Source organism: Castor canadensis, chromosome 1, assembly GCF_047511655.1.
Source record: "Castor canadensis chromosome 1, mCasCan1.hap1v2, whole genome shotgun sequence".
Taxonomy (NCBI): domain Eukaryota; kingdom Metazoa; phylum Chordata; class Mammalia; order Rodentia; family Castoridae; genus Castor; species Castor canadensis.
In genome coordinates this window covers 14,998,406-15,023,075 of record NC_133386.1, presented here as the reverse complement: position 1 = coordinate 15,023,075, position 24,670 = coordinate 14,998,406, and the positions used below count along the sequence as shown (strand labels likewise).

Genomic DNA, 24,670 nt, shown 5'->3' with positions numbered 1-24,670 from the left:
AAGTTAATGCAATGTGGTATGTATATAAATTAAGTTCTTTATGCTTGCTATTTTGTAATTTCCCCAAAGTATGTGAAAGGGTCTTTGTAGGAAGAATATTGTCACTTGTTTGGGTGGTGAAGACAAATATTGATTAAAAAGCACTGTGCCAGTAAGCAGTCATATTCAAATTAGGTCCTCTAAAATGGGTGCATAAAGTTTATTTCTGCCACCAGTATTGATTTCAACACTAGTAGGTTCCTGTATGGATTTTTAGCCAAGACTGACTCCCAGGGTAAATTTAAGACGTGGTGACCAAAATCTAAAGTTTCTAGCTATAAGGAGTACCTTGCTGAGATTTCCTAGATGCTAAAATGATCCAAAGTTCTTTACACTGATAAAAATTTTTTTCCTTTTCAACTGTCAACGTAGACCCAAACACCAGATTATATAATTTTTATTCAAGCAGCAGTATGTTTAGGAGCTGGAAAAGATAATTATAACAATTTCTTGATTAAAAAAATTAAATACTTATTAAATATGAGGTCACCTAATAGTGAACACTGATTTTTGATTGTAGAACTTGAGTATCTCTTGCAGCAGCACTAGTTACCAGTGGTCAGAAAAACACTCGTCCCAGTTCAAACATTACCTTCGGATTAAAAAAAAAATTATTAATTCTATGGCAAACAATTTATTGGTACACAATAAGATGACTTCTAAGATTGTGATGAATGAAAAGTAAATGTTACCCTTCTCACTTGGGATGCTGCAGATCTGAGGCACAAGTATTGATTAGCTGCACATTATGATTTAAAGCCATAATGCTGTCTTGAAAACGTGTGGAACCTTTTTATTACTTAATGCAATTGCAAAATATAGTCATTTGAGGCTTAACATCACTTCTACGGACTTACTAATTAGAGCCAAAAGTCATCATCTTTCCTACAATTTTTTTTATCTCAAATTGTCTATCGCTAGGTCCATATAGTAAAAAGGTTAAGGTACGTGACAGTGGTACAGAATCTAGTCACCTCTATGGTGATGAGAATGACAATCATCCACTCTAGGCGCAGTGCCCTCTTCTCAGTCAGGTGATTCCGCATTAGATCTGTCAGTTCCATGCAGTGCTGAAGTTTTTCATTCATGACCTGTATGAGAAAAACTAGAGGCTGGTGGAGTGGCTCAAGTGGTAGAGCGCCTGCCTAGCAAGTGTGAAGCCCTGAGTTCCAACCCCACTACCCCCCAAAAAAAAAGGAAAGAAAAATATGTATTGTGTACTGAAACCATTTCAAACAATTTCTGTGGGTACTGCAATGAAAAAATTATTCAATTCTTGCTCCTTGTTTTTCTCAAAGGCAATCAAGCCATTGTTCAGTTTCTAATGAATCCATCCAGAAACATTCTGTAATATTTAATATGTTAAATAGTTATCATATTAATCTGTGATTTTGATGGAAAGTCTAAAAAGGTACCCTAGTTTTTAGTAGCTGTCTTTAGGTTTTTAGCAGTTTTTATTAAAAAAGTAAACTTTGTTACCTTCTACTAAAGAATCCCAAATACTGACAACCTGACCTGCTGATGGCTCACCATGAGGTGGCACTTTTTTTTTTTCTTTCATTTTAACATTTTTACATTTACTTACACATGCATATATTGTTTGGGCTACTTCCTCCCAGCCTCCCCAGCCCCCCAAAGGTGGCACTACTTTGAACTGAACTGCAAAAGTTCTGCGTTACGATGCCTCACAATAGTATCTCTACTTTTCTCTGAAGATTGAAAGTTTGAAAACATTTTTAATCATTTGATTCTCTCATGAGGTGTGCTGGGAGTGTGGCTCAAGCAAGTGGTAAAGCACTTGCCTAGAAAGCAGGAGACCCTGAGTTGAAACCCCAGTACCAATAAAAACAAAAACAAAAAGCTAGGCGCTGGTGACTCACACCTCTAATTCTTGCTACTCAGGAGGGAGAGATCAGGAGGATCATGGTTCGAAGCCAACCCTAGGCAAACAGTTCGTGAGCCCCTATCTCAAAAATACCCAACACAAAAAAGGGCTGGCGGAGTGGCTGAAGTGGTAGAGCACCTGCCTAGCAAGTGTGAGGCCCTGAGTTCAAGCCCCAGTACCACAAAAACAAAAAAAGTGGAATTAAAGTAAAGGAATGCACGGAAACACTGATTATGAGTCTCTGGCACGGAAACACTGATTATGAGTCTCTGCAGCATTAACTGCAGCATGGGTGACATGGAACTTGATGGCTACCATTCACACGTACCCAAGACCTTGTGTAGTTTCTATTCCATAAATGTCTAAGGCAGTGCTTCTTCCATTCTTACCCCAGCATCCTTTACTTTCCTTCCCCCCCCCCCCCCACGGACTATTATATTTTGGTGTCTAATATTCATCTTTAAGCTTGCTTCTTTCTTTGAACTTTGACCAAGGAATAGATAACATGTTCTTCCTTCACTTCATCACCCAACTTTAGAATTTGTACATATTAATATAAATCCTGAAATTTCAAAAGTCTCTTAATACTAAGTGCAACTTTCTTGGTTCTAAAGTCCAATTAACCCAAGCATTGGACAAAACAGAAATGTGCATGTAAGAGTTCTTGCTAATTTCATTTAGCTGTAGAGACATGCAAGTTACATGCACGCAGATGAACTGAGAAAAGGAAGACTTCACAGAGGTGCTTAATGTGAATTAAGTAGGCAGTTGCTGTGAATAAAGGTGGTGAAGCAGAAAGGGAGCACTTTAAGCAGAGGAAGCAGTAGAGGCGTCACTAGACAATGGACAACTTGGAGGGAAGTGCTTGGAAGCTGGTTAGCATATAATTGAGAGGCACTGGATGCCACAGTGGTGTGGGTATAGTGCTCCGTTCCACAGATCCTCCTGGAACCTGTGAACATGACATGGCAAAGGGGAATTAGGACTACATAATCAGCTGACATTTGAATAAGGCTAGATTGCGTGGGCTTCCAAGAGTGTACATGTGGAAATGGAAGTTGGAGAGCTCAGAATGATGATATGAAGAAGACTCAAACTTGCCTTTGCTAGAGGGAGGAAAGGGCTATGAGCCAAAGAATGTAGGAAGCCTGTCAGTCTGGAAAAGGCAAGGAAATGGATCTGGCCTCCAGCCTCCAGAGAGGAATGCAGACCTGCCAACACCTTGAATTTAGTTCAGTGACATCCATGCCAGGCCCTGACCTCCAAAACTGAGATTATAAATTTGTGTTAAGCCTCTAGGCTTAAGGTGATTTGTTAAAGCAGTGATAGATACCACACAGTATAATGTCTGAACTTACTCTGCAGATAAAGGGAATCCTTGTCAGTCCTGAAATGTTTGCTGTTCACCATAGTGTGTTGGGCAGAGAAGCAGAATGGCGAATGAGACAGACCCACTTGGCCAAGGAGATGCAGAGAGAGACTGTGTAAACTTCCACTGTGGATGGTGAGAATCAGTGCAAAGGGTATTAAGACCAGTACAGCTGTGAGAAGGCCAAGTGGCATATTAACTGGTGGGGAGCTTAAAGCACGGGTCAGTGTGGTACCCTCTTCCCTGTTCAGCCCAGGGTCTATCACATGGGCTTTCAATAAATATTTACAATGAATGAATCATACTTAGGAGGATTGGAAAGATGGTCTGACTGACTGGATGTGGAAAGTGAAACAGAAAGAACATACAGATGAACTTAAATTTCTGGTTGAATGATCAAATAGGTAAGATTCTGCCAGTAGATGAAACACAACAGAAGTTTCAACATTTTCTGGAGAATACAATGACTTTCATTTTGAAATCTTAATCAATGATTTGTTCTACAAATACTGAGTACATATTACGTGGGATATCTTTACAAGAACTGGAAAGCAAAAAAATTTAGAATTAAAAAGGGCACTGGCGGAGTGGCTCAAGTGGTAAGAGTGCCTGCCTAGCAAGTGTGAGATCCTGAGTTCAAACCCTAGTGCTGCCAAAACAAAAAACAAACACAGGAAGCCAGTGATCATTGTCTCTGATGTCATGAGCTTACATGCTAGTGGGGAATGATACACATAACTGACTAATAAAAGGGATGCTATGAGATACTTTGATATGGAGATGGAGGAACTATAAGATTTAGGGAAACATCTGGAAGAAAGGACGGATTGAGAAAACTACCAGGAAAAGGTGGGAGTAGAAATCACGCAAATACAGTGCTTGTGTATTAGCTGGTGCCAGGAGAACCTTGGGGGATGCAAACTTGAGGAAAAGGAGCTTGTCACCTGTTGCAAGCTGTTTCTGTCCCTGTTCAATCTTTTCCAGTGATCTAATTACCAACTGATACTCTGACCTCTGTCTTCAATTTTTCTGTTTTTCAGCATCTTATGCCCATTCTCTCCTATTTCTTGCAAGATTCTGACTTTTGAAGAAAATAAAAACCAAGGGGCAACTTCCCTCCAGCACTGTGATCACTCTGTTGTCTGACTTATTGGAAGACTTCAAGCTTACTGAAGGTCAGGACTACTTATTCTTTTGAATTACCTATAATGCCAGCACTGTATTAAGTATAATAGGGGAGGGTTAGTTCTTTTAGCCCTGCTATAGTTTGGATGTTGAATGTCCCCTCAAAGCCCATGGGTTAAAGGCTTGAGTCCTTACAGTGTTATTAGAAAGTGGTAGAACATTTAGGAGATCGGGCCTAGTGGAAGGTCTTTAGGTCACTGGAGCATGCTGAAGGCTTGGTTCCCAGCTGGTAGTTTGAGAACTTTTAGGTATGCTTCAGAACTTGTGGAAGACATAACACTTCAGGAAGACTGGGTAATAAACAACCTGCATTAGGCATTTTAAGATTGCTGTTCAATTATCTGACCAATCTGAGCTCTGCTGTGAAGGATGTCAGGTAGTTTAGATAAGGAATGGAATCCTGTATTTTCTTGGAAGGAATCTTTTCAGACATTTAAATACAGAAAGCCTATTAGTGTGCTCTAATATGCTGGAGATTCAAAGATGTAGAACTTCCCTTAGGAAACACACAGCCCTAGAGACTGACATGTAATCAGATCACCACAATGCAGTTGAAGTGCTGAAGCTGAGAGATCTGTATGGAGACCTTAAGAAGTACAAAATAAGGATGGGAGAAAGCTTTCCAAGGAGGTGGTTTGGCCTTATTAGGCAAAATGCAGGCAGGGATGGTCCTGCTCCAGGACACAGAAAGCTTCAAATTACATCAACTTGAAAGAGTAGGACAGAAACTTTTAATGGTGTCAGATTAGATAGATCTTTGCTGTTATTCTTCAGGATTACTTGAATTTTCCACTTTCCCTCCTCAGCTTTGTTGAGGTATAATTGACAAATAGTTCACTTGTTTATAGTATTGAGTGAATAGTGTACATTCTCTCTGTATACTCACTTAAGGATTCAGGAGAGCCAGTTACTCATAAAAAAGATTTCAAAAAAAAAAAAAAAAAGAAACACCACAGAACTGACTTGTACAGGAATCTTACATTTCTGGGAACCTAGCCAACTTCCCAATGGTGGGGCCAGAAGAAGCCCTTCTATTCAGCAGAGCTCTGTCCCTAGCAAACTCCAAGGGACTCTTCCTGGCATGCCCTTTCCTCCTGGGCTGGTAGAGTGACAACAAAGTGGCACCTTCTCTGGGGTTTCCCTTTCCTTTTGGTAGCTAATTCTTACGCAGCCAGGTGATTCTTCATCGCACTTTTGTTTTCATTATTGATCCCTTTCTGACATTTCTCATCTTCCATGTGGCTTCTACATTAAACTTAAGGGATCTGAGCAAGTTCTTGAAAGATACCGTATCTTTTTACTTTTCTTCTTGACTATACACTCAGTATTTTCCTTCATCTTGGTGACTGTAGAGATACCATGGACATCAATATCAACAGGTGCTGTAGTTTAAGGAGGCAGATGATGAATGACGTGATGCCTGAGAGCTCAGACCTGTCAACCACTTGGTTATCATGGATGTGGCTCTTTTACTAACTTACTTAATAAACCATCAAGCAGAATAGCTATCAGAAGAGGGAAAGAAATCTACATCTCCCTGATGGCAGTGATATATTTCATCCAACAACCATGATTCTACCCAAGGTCTCCATACCAATAGAAAAAGGAGAGATATCCAAGAACAGTACATCTGAATATTTTAAAAATTTATCCCCATTAAATATGGCTGCATCTAAAGAATTGAGACTTTATTTCCAAATTAAATTTGAGTCATAACTTATATAAAGCAGACATACCCAATCTTAGCATTCAATTTGAAGACTAAGAAGTGTGTAGCTATGTTAACTACCACCATACTTTCCATTGCCACAAAAAGCTCCTTGTGCCCCTGGCAATTCACTTCCCCACCTACCATTCCCACCCCAAACCTCACAGAATCACTGATGTACTTTCTGTAACTGCAGACTAGTCTTTCATGTATGCTTTGGTACCATGTACCAGCACAGTGATTTTGGGAATTCCCCTCCCTTGTTGCTACATGAGCAATGAGTTTTATAGCTGAGTGGTATTCAACTGTATGGATAAACTACACTGATTTTACATTCACCTATTGATGGATATCTGGTTATTTCCAGTTTTAGACTTAGGAAGAAAGCTACTATGAACACTGTACAAACCTGCCTAAGGACACATTTTCATTTTTCATGGGCAATACGTGGGAGTGGAATTTCTGGGTTACGTGGTGTTATGGCTTGGGTATGAAGTAACCCCTAAAAGGCTCAAGTGTTGAAAGCTTGGCTTCCAGTTGGTGCTGTTGAGAGGTGACTGGACAATGAGTGCTAACTTCATCAGTGATTTCATAGCTGAATGAGCTATTAGGAAGTGGGGCTCGTGGGAGGAAGGAGGTCACAGCAGCCATGCCTGCTATACCTTGTCCCCGGTGCTTCTTGTCTCTTTCTCTGCTTCTAGTCTGCCTTAAGGTGAGCTGCTGTGTTCCACCGCATCTCCACACCATGATGTCCTTGCTTCACACACACGGCCCCAGAAGAACAGAGCCACATGACTGTGGACCGAAGCCTCTGACACTGTGGGCCACAATAAATCCTTCTTCCATTAAGTTGTTTTGTCCAGTATTTTTTCACAACAACGGGAAATGACTAGTACATGTGGTAAGACAAAGCTTTATGAGAAACTAAGAACCTGTTTCACAAAGTGAGTATGTCAATTTTTATTCCACAAGTAATACATGACACTTTCAATTACTCCACATTCTGAACACTTGGGGCCAGTCATTTAGGTTTAGCCATTTTAATGAGTAGAAGGATGTGTTAGCCAGCTCTTCATTACTGTGACAAAATACCTAAGACAGTCAACTTATAAGATGGAAAGGTTTTATTTGGCTTAGTTTTGGAGTTTCATGGTTGGCCCTGTAGTGAGGCGGCAAGTCATGGCAGGGAACATATGGTGCTCCCTGGAAGCAAAGCAGGCACCAGGGAAGTGAGAAACAGGAAGGGGCTGGGGTCTACCAGTCCCCTTCAAGCACCTGCTATCAATGACCTAACATCCTCCCACTAGGCTCGGTCTCTTAAAGGTTCTACCACCTCCCAAGAGTGGGGACAAACCTTATAACACATGGGGCTTTGAAGGACATTTCACATCCAAACTATAGCTAGGAAAAGGACTCCTAACTGAAGTTTTGATTTGCAATGTACTAATAAACAGTGATGTTAGGTATTTTTTCATTCACATATATACACATTTATTCATTTAATTTACTTATTTATTGCAGTGCTAGGGATTGAACCCAAGGCCTCAGGCATACTAGACAAGTGCTCTACCACTGAGCTACATCACCAGACTTATGTGGTTTTTTTGGTGCTACTGGGGTTTGAACTCAGGGCTTCACCCTTGCAAGGCAGGTGCTCTACCTCTTGAGCCACGCCTCAAGTGCTTTTGCTTTAGCTGTTTCACAGATAGGGTTTTGAGTTTTTGCCTTGGATTGAAATCGTCCTACCTATGCCTCCTGTGTGGCTGAGATTACAGGCATGTACCACCATGCCCAGTGCTGCTTCCACACTTCTAAATGGCTATGAGATTGTTCTAACTGGGTGATTTGCTGCTTCTCTGTTTGGCTACCTTTCTATCTGACACAAACAGACAAACATCACTCATCTTTTGTTCTTTCTGCCCCCATGTTTATTTCTATTTTCACTGTCACCATCATAGTTCAGGACCCCATGCACTCTTGCTTAGACCTGACAAGAACTTCCAATGGACACGCAGGCCTGGACCTCACGTCTCATCTAGGCTTTGAAGCTTTGACATGGAGAGCCAGAAAGTGACAAGAAATGAAAGAGAAATCTAAAGAGATCTGAACAGAAGTCAAGCAAGATATTTCTCTGAAGCAATTAAATATATTCACTTAATTTAAAACTCAGTCATACTAATTACAGTAAAAACATGTTTTTTTTTTTTCTCTTAGTAAACATGCAAAATACATACCTTAACTCTTCGGGTAATACTAAGAAACTGACAAGTTTTATCATAAAGTTCTTCCAGGTTTTCTCTATCCCAATAGAAATCAGGTGTGATCAAGAAGTCTGAACTCAAGTTGATACGGTGCCTTTAAAAAGGGAAAATAACTTTTATTTGTATTGAATTAAAAATAATTGTTTCTATTATTTCACATGTACGTGGTGTTAGAGGAGAACATTTTAGAATGTTGGCCTTTGCGAAATATTTGAGAAACATATAAATCAATAATTTTCAAAAGAATTTAAAACTCTCAACCAAATTAATTCAGTCTTTTTTTCTTGGTGGTACTGAGGTTAGAACTCAGGCCTTGAGCTTGCTAGGTAGGCACTCTTACCACTTGAGCCATGCCCCCCAGCCCTTTCCTGCTTTAGTTATTTTTCAGATAGGCTCTTTTGCCTAGAGCTAGCCTGGGCAACAATCCTCCTACCTGTGCTTCTGTTCTTTGAGATGGGATCTTGCTAATGTTTCTGATATCCACCTCTCCAGTAGCTGGGATTACAGATATGTACCATGATATCCAGCCTTGATTGAGTCTTTAACAATATTACTTATAAAGTGGGAAAGAAAATGCTCACATTTTGTTTTTCAATTTCTAAGCTTGTTTCTTTAATTAAAATTTTACAGCTAGATGTGGTAGTTCATGCCTATAACCCCAACTACTCAGGAAGTGGAGATTTTGAGGACTGAGGTTCAAGGCTAACCTGGGAAAAAAGTTAGCCAGACCCCATCTCAACCAATAAACTGGGTGTGGTGGTATGTGCCTGTTAGCCCAGGTATTCAGGAGGCTGGAAGTAGGAGGATCATGGTCCAAGGCCAGGTCTGGGCAAAAAGTGAAAGCCTATCTGAAAAATAACCTAAAGCAAAATGGGCTTGAGGTATGGCTTAAGTGGTAGAGAACCTGCCTAGCAAGCATGAGACTGAGTTCAAACCCTAGTACCACCATCACAAAAAAACAAAAAAAAGAATGCAGGGGTAGAGTGTGCCTGCCTAGCACAAAAATGTACAATTTCCACACATGTTTTTGGGTGTTAGGTAATTAAATGGCTCAAAAATCCAAAAAAAGCCAGGTGTGGTAGTACATGCCTGTAATTCCAGCACATCTGAGGCTGAAGCAGGAGGATGAGTTTGAGGTCAGCCTAGGCTAGACCCTGTCTTAAAAGTAAGTCAAAAAGATATGAAAAGGCAAAAACTGATAAATCTTACTTCTATTCTTATCTCCACATTTCCCTTTCTCCCATTCCCCATGGGTAGCCCCCACTAAGTTTCCTCTGCCTCCTTCCGCTCATGCAAACACTGGAAAAGCAAACACGTCCATTCTCTCTTAATTTCCACCTATTTAACAGAGGTTTAAGCTTACTGTAAAACTCTTTCATTAAAAGAAAATTTAAGTTGTAAAGTAATACACAGCTGTTCATTTAAAAAAAAAAAAAGAAAAAGAAAAGAACCCAGAGAATTCAGAAAAGCAGCAGCAGGCCTTCTTAAGCTACCACACAAACCACCTTCTCATCCTTTATTCCCCAAGGACAGGCCCTACAAACCCTGTGATGTGGCTTTCAGGATCTTTCTCCATGCACACACGATATGTGCATGGACATACAAGACAAGTCTGAGTATTTTTGTTCACTTATACAAATGGGATCACACCACATGGGTTCGAACTTAGGGCCTTGTGGTTGTTAGGCAGAAACTCTACCATTTGAACCACTCTGCCAGCTCCTCATATATAATTTGTGACTTAATTTTTCACTTAATGTACTTAGCTGTGTTTCTTTTCACAGATTCATCACATTCCTTTTAATAACACAGAAGCACTTTTATCGTAAAGAGAAAATTTAGGGGGTGGGGGAGCGAGGGAGGGGGTGGGGGAGCAAGGGAGGGGGTGGGGGGAGATAGCCCAAACTATGTATATACATGTGAATAAATGAATAAGCAATAAAAAAAGATAAGAAAATTTAGGGTAAGAAATATCAGGCTTTGTATAAACCACACACAAATCTATATTTAATCCTAGCTTTTTACTTTTTTTTCTTTTTTTGGTGATACTGGGGTTTGAAACAGGGCCTTGAGCTTGCTAGGTAGGTGCTCTACCACTTGAGCCATGTCCCCAGTTCTTTTTGCTTTTAGTTTTTCAGACAGGGTTCTTGTGCTTTTGCCTGTGCTAGCCTCAGACTGTTATCCTCCTACCTTTACCTCCTGAGTAGCTGGGAGCACCTACAGCAGTAGGTGTGCTGTGTGCCACCACACCTGACTCTTAAGTTTTATTATTATTATAATTTGCTGTATCAGATTCTGCTTGCATTACAAAGAGAACACGAGAGAAGAATCCCACCTTTTTGAGAACGCGTGGGGCTTTGGAACTTAGTGTGGCATATTTCTAAGGAATGACCCTGAATTAGGGTTCCTGAGCTATGAGAAATGCATTGATAAAACACTGGATCACTTCTCTCAGGCAGAGTACCTGAGGAGATGGAAAGGCAGCTCTTACGTAAACATTTACAAAGAGCTCTATAACATTCATCTAAGAAAGGATGAGATGGACACTGCCCAGTGAGAGAAACACCAATATCCAGCATGTTTCATTCTGTAAGTCCTGGGAAAATTCCAAGAACAAAATAAATCCAAGGCTTTTCCAGACATTTATTTAAGATGATGCATTTCTGTATTTCATCAGTTTTAGGACTCAGTTCCTTCCATTTAACTCTCTAAAAATGGGAAATATCTTAAAACTGATGGTGTCTTACATGTGACAGCTGTGATTTAAGATGTCATTACCTTAAACAATTTACTTCTTAATGCTTTCCCGTGTATGTGCTCAAGAGGGTCTGTGAAAGACTACCAGATTAAGACTGAAAGAGCTGTTTCAGTAAGTATACGTTCTATGATGACAGAGTAGCAGGTGTTTCTTACCATTGCATTGTACAGTGTCTTAGATCCCATGAATACAGTATAGAACAATTCTGTAGCAATGAAGTCTGCTGAGTATGTTTGTTTTACTGGGAATTTGCATTAAGCAAATTCTAGAATATATCCTCCTATCTTCAAAGGACACTTATGGTGCCCCTTGATGAGGATTTAATGTGGACTAGTTACCTCTTTTGTATATGCTGAATTTCCTCATGTCTAGTCCTAATACAGCCTACCTGCTTCTAATGGATAAGAGTTCTTCCTGCTTATAATTAAAGAGATGAAAATAGCAAAATTCCCAGAAAAGTCTAAATGTTTTCTCCTTATTACAGAACTACAGGAATATTTTCCTGAGATTGTTAAATATATGAAATATTTTATTTACAAGAAAAATTTTTACCTTAGGGCAAAGAGTTCACCCATTTTCTGCATAACTTCTTTATGAGATAGTTTCACTTTCTTCCCATCTTTTAAAGCCTATTTGGAGAGAGGGGAAAAAAAAAAACAAACCACATACACAGCTGGCCCTCTGTATCTGTACCCGTGGATTCTGACCACAGATAGGAAATCTTAAAGACAGCTGCATCTGTTCTGAACTCCCTAAACTGTATGGCATAACTATTTACATAGTGTTTATATTGCATTAGGTACTGCACATCTACAGAGTATTTAAAGTATGTAAGAGGGTGTGCATAGGTTATATGCACATACATTTTGTATTAGCATGAGCACCCACAGGTGTTAGGGTGGTGAGGAGGGAGTCCTATAACAATCCTCCACAGATACTGAGGGAGGTCTATGTATGCATCATTTCAGAAAGTATTAGGTCCATCAAGCAAATTCTGAAGGAACGTAATTTTACGTAAGACTCTCTCCCAGATAACATGTCTTAACTCACTCCAAGATAACAAAATCTTTTTTTTGGTGGGACTGGGGTTTGAGCTCAAGGTTTTACACTTCCAGTGCAAGTGCTATACCACTTGAGCCACACCTCCAGTCCAATTTTCCTCTGGTTATTTTAGAGATGGGGTCTCAAGAACTATATCCCTGGGCTGGCACAGAACCTCCCCAAGTATCTAGGACTACAGGCATGAGCCACCAGTGCCCAGCAAGACTTCAAATCTTCTTAAGCAGAAAGTCTATACCTTTTTTTTCCCCTTTCACTGTTGTTTGGATCTTGAATGTCCCCCAAAGGCTCAGGTCCTTGCCTTGTTAGGTGGTGGTGGAACCTTTTGGAGGTGGGACTTAATGGAAGGAAGTTAGGTTGCCAACTTGCCCTTGAAGGGGATACTGGGACCCTGGTCACTCCTCTTCCCGTTTCCCAGTACCATGAGCTAAGCAGCTTGCTCTATCACGTAAATCAATGAGTCTACCCAACTGTGAACTGAAACCACCAAACTGTGAGCCCACATAAACATTTCCTTGTACTAAGTGGATTTTATTACAGTGACGGAAAGCTAGTACACCCTTCTCATAAGTATTTTTATGATTACCTTCCTAATCTCTTATCAGAAAAGTGCCTCTTTTCCCAAGAATAATTACAATATTCTGTCCTAATAAAAACAAAATTAGTTACAAGTAAAAATGATTTTTAATGCATTTTGAAATTTTAATGTAACTTTACATAATTCTAACTATATAGTGTAAGCTTATATGCATTTTTATACCACTAATTTTCTCAAAATTTAGCAACTTTACATATTTAAAACTTTATATAGTAAGTTTATACAAAAATATATTCATGTTACCACTTTTCTCAAAGATTAGGAAAATACTTTTATTTAATCATGAAAAAGTGTTAATATCGCCTTCATGAGAGGAAAAATGTCACTTACTTTTTTCTTTCTCGCCATTTTTTTTCTTTGCAGAAAATCCAGAGCCTTGTGTGTACTAGGTAAGTGCTCTACCACTAAGCTATGTCCCCGGCCCATTCTTTTCCAATAATTTAGTTATATTAAACCCACTGTGCCATCACAAGAAAAGTAATTTAAAGTTTTAAAAAGTGAAAACAATTTGAAAATCTTATCTCATCATTTTACATATAATTGAAAGGTATTTTCTTTGCTTTCCTACTGCTTACTATTACTTTTTTTTTTTAAACTCATGTGCTTATTGTTATATTGAGAAATTTGTGTTTTTCCCCTATAGAAAGCAATCCTTGAAGGGCCAGGGGCATGTCTCAACTGGTAGAGTGCCTGCCTAGAAAATTCGAGGACCTGGGTTCAAACTCCAATAATACTGAAATCAACCCTTGAAAACAAGCATAAAATTGATATAATTACCTCTGGAATTGACTGAATAGACTCAATAAATTTATCCAGTGTCGCTTCCCAAATAGCCAGTTTCACTGGGGAGAAAAATTAACATGGAACATTTCTTTATCATCATGCTCATGTTTATACAGAGTGCATAACTGCACATTGTCTTTGCTGCCATTTTAGCAATGGTTTAAAAGGCAAATGTGCAGCCAGGCAAGGTGGCACATGCCTATAATCCCAGCACACAGGAGGCTGACACAGGAAGATCACGAGTTTGAGGTCAGCTTGAGCTACATAGCAAGAACCTTTCTCAAAATCTAAAAACAAAACAACAAAAAAATCCAAACCAAACACCTTCCCCTCACAAACAAATTAAAAAGAAGCCAATTCGAAACTAAAACTAAAAGTAGATGTTAATATGTCAAAGGACAGCCCTAACATAAAAACAGATAGGAGGCTCAGATTTCGAACCCTGGTGGCAGTCTGCAGCTACATCTAGTAGAACTCCTGATTTTCTAACACCACATCTGGGAAACCCAGAGGTGAAAGGCACACCGTGTCACTCAGGTGTGATTTCCCCTTGCACTTCTCAGAGCTAGGAGTAAAATGCAAAGTCTCTGAGGCTGCCTAGAGGGTGGGGACAAGTCACAGCAGGAAGATCCTGATGCAGACTGCCAGCAAAGAAATTCCCATGGAACTTGTGCTATAAGGTGCATGGATCTTTCAGAATAAACTCACAGCCACTGCCACTGTGACTCTGTCCCATTCCTGTGAAACACGGGGTGTAGACTGTGCCCTGTCACAGGGCTGGGCTGTCTCTGTCTAGATCAGAGACTACTTAAATAAATAGTCATGCAAAGGAGTGGAGAGGAAACAAGAGCAGTGACAATAATATAAAACACATTTTTGGCAAAAGGAGGCTTTAAACAGAATTTACAAGGACTGGGTAACTTCAGCAGTTACCCATGTTTTAATAAAACATGTTTTCCTGTAGGAAAAAACAAGGAATGCCAAGGCAGTGTTGAGTGTTCTGTGAAAACATGTCAAAATCAAAGGCTTACACTTCCCCTGATGAAATGAAAACTGTGTGAAACCTTCTTCAAAATGCTGCAGTAACTTACCTGAAAGGCAAAGAGCATTGGAGAATGCAAATTTTTCTAGAATGGTGTCATCTAAATCCAGCTCTGAATTTAACTTGATTTCCCCTCTGTGAAGTTTAGACTGCCCCCTGTGAAAAGGAAAGGAAAAGTATCTTCAAAATCTTATAAACACTTTCAAGTTTCTCACTTGAAACTCTAGGATTTCTAGAGGTCATTTTGGCAATTCACATTACGTCTTTGTTTTTTTGGTTTTTTTTGACTGTAGTGGGGTTTGAACTTGTGCTTGCTAGGCAGGTGTTCTACCACTTGAGCCACATCTCCAGTCTGCCATGTCATACCCTTTGATCCAAGTGATTCTACTCCTAGAAATTTATCCCACAGAAATAATCACAGATATATAGAAAGATTTGAGTACAAAAAAATTGTTTTCATGGTCAAATGGTTAAAAGTAAAACATTAGGAAAGAAAGTATAATTTTTTGTGTGTGTGATAGTACTGGAGTTTGAACTCGGGGCCTCATGCTTGCTAGGCAGGTAATCTACACTTGAGCCACTTCGGCAGCCCTTTTTTGTATTGGGTATTTTTGAAATAGGGTTTCAAGAACTGTTTACTTGGGTGGCTTTGAACCTCAATCCTCCTGATCTCTGCTCCTGAGTAGCTAGGATTACAGGCATAAGCCACACTGGCGCCTGTCTAGGAAAGAAACTTAATACTCAATAGGAGCATATTAGTAATTCCATAGGACAAAAAAAGAGCAGGATTTGATGGCACGAGCCTCTAGTTCTGGCACTCAGGAGGCTGAGGCAGAAGGATCTGAAATCATGGTGATGTGGTGGGATGGGGAGGGAGACAGGGCTGTTGTGAAAGATCAAGGTGCACTCACAAAGCTCTGGAAGGGACTGGGAGTGCAAGGAGGGAGGGAATTTGTGAATGTCACCATCACAAGCAAGCAGGAATCGCATAGGGCAGCCATCGTCAGCATGAGGCCAGAAGAGATGCACATGGGAGGTGGACACGGGGTCTAATGGGAGCTCTGAGGGCAGAATCTGCTCTGACTACCTCGGGTGGGGGAAAAAAGGAGACCAGAAAGAGAGCAGAGTGAGCGGGATGCTTTATGAATGAGCTTGGCTGGCACCATAGAACACAGGGAGGCAGGGGGACTCCTGGACTCTAGGCATGACTCAATAATGGCTCAAAAAGCAGCGATGGTGGCGTTTTTGACAAAACTAAACAGCTTTTTCTGGGATCCAAATCCTTGAGGATTTTACTCCTTCACATACTGTGGTGTGTGTGTGTGTGTGTGTGTGTGTGTGTGTGTGTGTGTAGGTAGGCTCACACATAAGGGTCTAGCAAATGACAGTTGGATCTGGAAATTGAGCACAGAAGGGAAATTCATGGGAACTATAACCACAAACTGAGGGCTTAATAATAATAAAACAGTATAAGCTCCTCATTTGTGAGTCTCAGGGTTGCATCTTCACGTGAGTGCCGCCACCATGGGCCCAGGCCCTCACGCACTTGACAGGGCTCTTAGCAGAATGCAATGAAGAGAGTGGCACACAGAAAGCATTTGGGAGAAGTGGCGGGCACAATGTGAGCAGTTAGTCATTGCTGGCTCCTATTGCTAATTCTTATCTGGTCTTCTACAGGTAGGGTCTCTTCCAGTTTTTCCTAAAGCTCTTGTTCAACACTTCCTTTCTAAGAATCTACAAAGACTTTTTTCATATCGCAGTAGATAGGGGACTCCAGGAGGAAAGAGACTTTTCTACCTTATTCATTCTAGCTTCTCTCTATGCCCTAACATTTCTCCCCTTACTAAGGCAGGAAAATCAGCTAGGCTGTGCCACCCATACACCGTTATCTGAATGGTATGTCAGGCCCTGCTTCTTGCAATCACCGCGTTTATACAAGTGGTTCTCTCAGATCACATTATATTTCCTTTATTTACCTTTTGTTCTCAAAATCAAGGAAAAATGGATTTACTTAAAGAGAAAACTTTACTAGTAATTTGTTCATTCTAATGAAGGCATAGTATTTTATTGATTTAGGCTCCTTAGAAAATATAAGCTTTCTACTTTTTTTTAATTTGTAGAGAGCCTGAGAAGTTAAAAAAAAATATACATGTATTCCTTAATATTCATTATTTTGGTTTAAGCTTTCTATGTGTACTTAAAATTAGTCTTCACAAATAATTTATCTCTCTAGTACTCTACCTAGTTTTTATCCAAGAGCCCTTTTCATAAATTTGATTAGAAATTGCTTACTCTACTTTCATGTAGTTAAGCTCCTCATTTTCCCAGTGCACCAGTGCAACTTCGTAGGGCTGGATTTCGTGTTTCTCTAGAATTTGCATTACATGCTTCATCTAGGAGAAAAGGAACATTAGCCTGAAATTAAAACCGACTCCCTTGGTATAGCATATTATGGACTAGTGCTTATGACATTTTCATGTTATCGGCCGCTTAGTTTTTAAGGAAAAGGAAAACTCATTGTGATATTAAAATAATCAGGATACCATGTTCATTTATTCTTTTTTTCTTTTTTTTTTGCGGTACTGGTGTTTGAACTCAGGGCCTACATCTTGAGCCACCCCACCAGCCCTTTTTTGAGAAGGGTTTTTTGAGATAGGGTCTCACAAACAAATATATTTCCCTGGGCTGGCTTTGAACCTCAATCCTCCTGATATCTGCCTCCTGAGTAGCTAGGGTTACAGGCGTGAGCCACCAGCACTGGCTTCATTTATTCTTACATTTGTAAGATACATAAGCATAAAAAGGAAAAGAAAAATGATCATTATCCCACAATCTAAAGAAAATCACCAGTGGTTTGTATTTATTACATCTCTAAAAACAGTGTCTGGGCAAGTACATGTAAAATCCAAACAAGAAAGGTGCAGAAGCGACCACTCTCTCTGAGCCTCTCACCTCTCACCTGGAGGCCGAATCCTCAGAGGTACCATGATATTTTGGTGCATATCTTCCTATGTTTTTTCTTTTTGCCATGAGCCTGGCTATGAACATTTATTTTATCTTTTGTGTGAAGTGGGGTCACACTATGCATGTAGACATCCTGAACACTACCCTCCTATTAGGAGGGACTATGGTTACTTAGCCATCCTAGATGTCTGTCCATGGGGAGTGATTTCTACTCTCCACCATTACAACGTCTCCATGCATCATCCTTGTGTGTTTATCTTCATGCCCCTGTGGGACTATTTCTTTAGGAACTGCTATATCAAAAGACATGTGGGCTGGGGGTGCACCTCAGTGGTACAGCACTTGCCTAGCATGCTTGAGGTCCCAGATAGCTCCAGCAATGCCAAAAAGAAAAAGACATATATTCTCGTAATTTTTATATAGTTTGCTAAACTGCTTTCTAGAACAGTTTTTCTAATTTTAAAACATGGGGTGGGGGAAGGGAGGGGGTGGGGGGTAGCAGGGAGAAATGACCCAAACATTGTATGCACATATGAATAAAAGAAAAAAAATTTTTAAACCCAAGCATGTATGAGATTGTTCATAAAAAACTAGAGTACTATCAGCTTTTTGGATCTTTGCAATTTCAGGCAGCCAGTTTGTTTGAGTCTTCTTCACATTTATTGGTCATCTACATTTTCTTTTCTTCAGGATCCCTTCCCCACCCCACTGTATGTGAGCCTATTTCTTATTTCCTTTTAGTAAAACTGGGATCATAGGCAGCATACTTTAAAAAAAAAAAACTGATTGGTTATAACTGTGTATCTAACTGCAACATACACATAAGAAATTACCTGAAAGCAGGTATTTTTCCATGTGATTTTTTAAGAATTGTAGTGTATTTTATCTGACGGATGTATTTAAGACTTTCTATTGCTGTGTACTTCAGGTATTTCTAATCTTTGCTAATGTAAACAATACTTTGATGAACATTTCTCTGCAGAATTCATCATGCGTATCTGTGATTATTTCCTTTGGATAATTTTCTGTGTGTAAAATTGCTGGGTGAAATAAAAAGTTTTGATGTATACTACCAAATTATCTTTAAAAAGGTTGTATTAAACAAATCCAGACTTGGATACTGAAGAAATTATTTCCTATGAGTGATAAGTTCTAGAAAGTTTGATCTCAAATATGCATCAATTTAACCAGCTTCCAATAAACCATATATACATCATGCACTTTGTGCGAGCAAATATAATTCTTTCCACAGTGTCGCTAGGATGATCTGGGTTCTTTACAAATTAATGTGTGCCCAGAGAACTGAAAATGTAGAAAACTTAAAAAATAAGCCAAAATAAAATATATTTTAGAAGATAAAACTAATGGGATATCACATAATGCAGGACAAGCAAGTTGCAGGTTATCTGTTAATTCATCTTCCAGTATCTCAAATGGAGTGCTAATTAACAATTTGTTCTTAGAAAACTAAATATTTATACTTTTACAATTTACTTATACTTACTGTTTTGTCTTTTATATTCCAAAACACAGCAGCTCCTTCCCTGGATTAAAAGAGTAAGAGAAGCAAGTAAGTTAAAGATAGAATACATTTTTTTCCCCCTATTACTGGGGTTTGAACTCAGAGCCTTGTGCTTGCTAAACAGGCACTGTGCCACTTGTGCCACACCTCCACCTCAAGGGTCATGTTTTTAACAGTTATGGTAGAGAGATTCAGATCAACTAAAGCTCTGAGAGTTAACAGCTTCTGTAGAATAAACCTCCCCATCACACAATACTTAAACAGCTATGATGAAGCCACAGAAGTCCCTCTGTACCAATTCTGGCTTTGATAGAGATTAAGGTCTAAACATTATAAATGAACTTGGCTTCATGTTTGAGATTTGCTGTGTTGAGCAGTTTTTGGTATGACTTTGGGTTATGGCCCTGGAGGAAGGAAAGTTAGAATGGCAGGGATGGGCTCCTATCATTCTTTGCACATTTCTTAAGTGCTTAGTAGATGTGTGGTCTATGCTTATTTTAGTATTTGGGATAAAAAGATGAGTATGATTCAGATCCTATCCTGTAGGAACTAGATAAGACTGACACCTGAAGTGCCAATTATATTAGGGCTTCCAGTTTTCATCAATTGCAAGTACTAAGACCACAAAAGTCCTCTGACAAAGTTTGGATTTGTTTTGTTTTTGAATTAAAAAGTTTTTTTGGTATTGCAGACTGAACCCAGGATCTAACCCTTGCCAGGCACACACTCTATGCACTCTCATGGTTGGCCCATATGTTTCTGTTCTGCCACTTGTTAGTCCCACAGCTATCTGTGACTCACTGAATCCTCTGATTCTTCATTTCCTCAGCTGCAAAATGGGAATAACAGACTTCCCGAGTGTGGTGAGGAGGTTATCTTATGTGGCTTCCATTACGATCACCCCCAGTGGGCCTCTTTACATTAGTTGGTAGGAGGACAATCTTTAAATGAGAGGAACAAGCATATGTGAGCCACGGTCCCGTCTGAAGTCTCTGGGGGAAGTAAGTTGGTTAAAATTTTAGCTGCTCCGGAAAGGATAGGAAGAAAAGGACAGCAGGGATGGACGGGGTGGCAAGACTCCAATAAGGGGCACTGACGATGAATGGATGGTTTTGGAAACTTCACTGATGAAAACCCACGTTTACAAACAAAGACAACCCTGGGGAAGACTATTTACTTGTTTTAACAATTCTTCATTTTAGAAGGGGACTCCTAAACCTGGCAATCTCTCCTAGATCAAAGGAATCCAATGATAAACTCAGCTCACAAGCATACCTTGAAGACATGTGTATCTATAGGCCACAATTACCTGACCACTAACCAACTTTCCAGTGGGGTTTCTATCCTGTCTTACCTGAAGAAGAATATTGTTCCAGGATCACCTTCTTTTGCTGAATTTTCCACACCCATCACCAAAATATTTGCTGCATCTGTGAGTTAAAATAAATCAACAAAAAATCTATGACAAGAGGTGACATAAGGTCTGAAAGTCACCTATAAACATTTGTAAGAAGTACTTATGATTCTCTTATATGCCACAAGTACTCCACACAATCTCCAACTATCTACTAAGACTTTGGAAGGGACTTAAGACATGAAAATGAAAAAGACACAAGAAATGACTTTCCTAAAGCATTCTACAACCTTTTATGTTATCAGGAATGCTATTTACAACTGCTCATTCATATCCATTTTGGTTCAGTGCTCACTAGACCAGTTAATAAGTATTAAAGTGTTAGGTTCAATACAACTAAGGTTCAAGAATTAAACATCTTTCCAGAAAATTAATTTAAAAGAAAATGTAAAGCATTGTTAATGTCTTCTCTTCCTTTATTACACCAACTTATTGTAACATAATATTCACAAACTGCTCATTCTGCTGAACTAAATTATACTCTGTAAATTATGGGGTAATAGAAAATATACAGAAGTAAAGACTGACCATTTCAAAACATATGTATTTCAAAGTTAGTCATGACAACTACCACTGCAACTGTAAAAAAAATTTTAACCTTTAAATGTTAATTATCAAATATAACAATATCCACCAATAAGTAGTTGCTTTACATATTAGTAAACTAGCATTTTTCTAAGTATATATTCTATAATGTAAATTAAACAATATTATTAATATACCTATTATTAATTTTTAAGAAGTTACATATAATATTTTTTTTTCTTTTTTTTGCAACAGGGTCTCATTATATAGCCCAGACTGGTCTCCAATTCTCAATTCCCCTGCATCAGCCTCCTGCGTGCTGGGATTAGAGGCAAGTGCCACCACATCTGTCTTATAATTGCTTAATGTAACATTAAGATCCTCAAAGTCTCAGAATTCCTAGTAGAGGCTGGGGAACAGAGATTTAGACAGAGATAAAATCCTTAACTACCTTTTTGGGGTGAATTCTAACCCCTTAAGTACTACGTCCTACATAGACACAGTTTACCTATGTAGCCAAAAGCAACATAAATGCAGTGGGAAAGACCTGGGTAATGAATTCCCAGCTCCTCAACACCCAGAACCACACTAGTAAGAGCCTTTAGTATTGGCCACGGCTGCCCCTGACTTTAGGGGCTCTGGACATGGCTCTGCGTCTCCAAGTCCATTTGTCTGTATCATCAAAGACGTGAGTTTGTTCAGAGCATCAAGGCTGGAAAGCATGGTGACATCACAACATTCTTGTGGGGCAATGAGTCTTTAAATAATTCTCTTTGTGGCAGGGAAGCCTTCCTCCCTCCTCCCTTCTCTCTCTCTCTCTCTCTCTCATGTCTTACTATGTATCTTGAACCTGCCATCCTCCTGAGCTTCCTGAGTACTGGGATTACAGGCTATGTACCGCCATGCTGTGCACTTCTAACAGGCAGGCTATTTCTCAAGAATCTTTTTTACTTTTTGAGACAGGGTTTATGTAGCACAGGCTGCCCTTCAAGTCACAATTCTCCTGCTTCAGCCTCCAGAGTGCTGGGATTATGGGCGTGTCCTACCACACCCATCAAGAATCTTTCTAATACTTTCCCAAAAATCTTCAGTTAAATTTTCTGATATTCATGTGTTTACCTTTTGACTAATTTTTGTTAGTTTTGAAATATTGAGTTGGTAAATTGTTTTAAGGCTTTCCCTGTTTTTATTAATTTTATGGTTTGATGTATCATATTAAAATAACTTTTTTTTTTGGCAGTACTGGGGTATGAATTTAGGGCCTCGCGCTTGCCAGGGAGGTGCTCTACCACTTGAGTCATGCCCCCAGCCCTTAAATAACTGTTAAATACTACAGAAGAGTAGCCTTGTAGGGCAATGGTTTGGCTATAAGTGTCTCCAAAGGCCCTTGTGCTAAAGGCTTGGTCCCCAGGTGGTGGTGATACTGGGAGGTGGTGGAATCTTGAAGAGGTCGGGCCTTGTGAGAGGAAGTTAGGTCATTGGTGTGCCCTTGGAGTGGTCCCTGGTCACCACTATGTGAGCAGCTTCTCTTCCAATGTGCTCCCACTATCATGTGCTGCCTCCCACAGACCTCAAAGCAACGGTCAAGTGATTATACACCGAAATCTCCAAAACTGTGAGCCAAAATAAACTTTTCTTTTTTTGGAACTTAGGGCTTCATGCTTGCAAAACAGGAGCTCTACTGCTTAAACCGTATCGCCAGTCCATTTTGCTCTAGTTATTTTTCGGAGATGGGGTCTTGAGAACTATTTGCCTGGGCTAACCTTGAACTGTGATCCTCCCTCACTCAGCCTGCCAAGTAGCTAGAATTATAGGTGTGAGTCACTGGTACCTGGTCCTTTCCTCTTTTTAAGTTGATTTATCTCAGATATTTGTTACAGCAACAGAAAGCTAGCACACATAGCTTTTGACCTTCCCAAGAAAGTGATCCTAAAAATAAAGATTAATAAATCACTGATTTTAATCTGAGAACTAAATTCTCTATAAACATATATTATACATATATGCAAATATCATTTGTATAACAATTTTTGCCATCACCTGTATGATACAATCCTTTCAATACCAAATGAAATGCAAACAAATGCATACTTAAGACATTATCACAGGAGAGTTATTTTCTACTACATTTTAATATACTTGGACCCAGGTTCAAGCAGAAGTACCTCTGGGCAAGCTTGTTACTTCCACATATCCCTGGGAGGTCAGATCTTGAGACAGATTTCCCAGATGATACTCATCTGCTGTTGCAAATGCTGTGCAGTGCATCAGGTTCTGTTTTGGGAATGAGCACAAAACCGGTTACCAAGAGGATCAAGCAAGCACTTGTGATGGCTGCTGTGTCCCCTTAGGGGACTCTGTTCAGCAAAGCCAGCACGCAAGAGTTCTCTTCAAACATCTTAAAGGTGTACTCCAGGGATGTGATGAGGCCAAAGACAGAGAAGTTACACAGACAAGAGTTTCAGCCCAAGCTATTAAAGAACTTGTTTCTACTTGCCAAAAAGATGATAGTTGGGTTATCCTGGAAAGAGAAGCAACACGCCATCTGGTGGCCCAGATGAAATGACGTGTAAAGCCTTTCTAGCCCTGAGCTTCCATGGCTCTTTCACAGCAACGTATTTGGGGTCATTTAAAAATTTTCACTAGCCTGTACTGGCAGAGAGTCCTTAAAACCATCAAAGAATTACAGCATTTTTACTTTGGTTAACAGTAAACACAAAAGCTTGCAAATCTGAGAATGTGCTCTGGTGTAGTTGGGAATTTGCCAGGAGTCTTGTCTGTATGTACATGTATCTGTATTGCGTGCCTACGCAATATACATGCCATAAACAATATGCAAAGCTAGTTTAAACTGTAGGTTACAGTCCTTTAGTGAGCGCTGACATCAGTTTAGTTGGTGCAAACCAGCTTTTTAAAAATTAAACAAAATAAGACTGGGGGTGTAGCTCAGTGGTTGAGGGCTTGCCTAGCATGTCCACGGTCCTAGGTTTGATCCCAGTGCAGCAAAGTAAATAAAAAAATAAATAAATAGGAAATGCACTGCATTACTCATGATAAGAGCGAATGTGAAGTTTTCTGTCTATGTATGCATGCTGGGTCATTATGTATGCAAAATATTTTATTTCTCACTAGAGATGTCAAAAAAGTTTGAAAGCTATCAGCATAAGAGTTAAGATTTCAGATACAGAAATTTAACCAGGAAATTAAAGAAAATTAGAGTAACAATGCCTACTTTATAAGGTTGCTATAAAGAGTTTAGATGAGCTGATAAACAGGAACTGCTCAGGATTGGTCAACACTTGCTAGCATATAGTTGGTCAAAAGCAGCTTATGAGTCATTTATTCTTAAATCAGCATTTATTCTTAGGACTTCCTCATCCCAGCTTCTAAAGCCTCCCCACTCTGTGGAATTCCCAGGAGGGAATTCTGGAGAAATGGCGTAGGAATTCCTTTCTTCTTTCCACTCCTGCTACCTAACTCCTGTCCTTTCTGAAGAAACAGTCTGACCCGGTTTTGCTTTTTCCTCCATCTGTTACACATTCTCTGTGTGTGGTTAAA

The 24,670-nt window shown here is 39.6% G+C and overlaps 1 protein-coding gene across 4 annotated transcripts in view; it reads right to left on the bottom strand.

Moving 5' to 3' along the window:
- Positions 1 to 420: 420 nt before the first annotated feature.
- Positions 421 to 24,670, bottom strand: part of Rmnd1 (required for meiotic nuclear division 1 homolog) — a 33,736-nt gene continuing 9,486 nt past the window's right edge. For 2 of the 4 annotated variants that reach the window (XM_074072319.1, XM_020176008.2), the window contains 10 exons: positions 23,278 to 23,386; positions 20,528 to 20,603; positions 19,156 to 19,195; positions 16,980 to 17,080; positions 14,737 to 14,843; positions 13,640 to 13,704; positions 11,758 to 11,834; positions 8,421 to 8,541; positions 1,014 to 1,130; positions 421 to 631 (listed from right to left, as the gene is read on the bottom strand). In XM_074072319.1, coding sequence (XP_073928420.1) covers positions 599 to 631; positions 1,014 to 1,130; positions 8,421 to 8,541; positions 11,758 to 11,834; positions 13,640 to 13,704; positions 14,737 to 14,843; positions 16,980 to 17,080; positions 19,156 to 19,195; positions 20,528 to 20,603; positions 23,278 to 23,386 — 846 coding nt within the window. In that variant the 3' untranslated portion in view covers positions 421 to 598. Of the gene's footprint in view, positions 632 to 1,013; positions 1,131 to 6,848; positions 7,004 to 8,420; positions 8,542 to 11,757; positions 11,835 to 13,639; positions 13,705 to 14,736; positions 14,844 to 16,979; positions 17,081 to 19,155; positions 19,196 to 19,247; positions 20,115 to 20,527; positions 20,604 to 23,277; positions 23,387 to 24,670 lie in introns of those variants that run through there. The other 2 variants (XM_020176009.2, XM_074072320.1) reach the window with 2 other exon arrangements.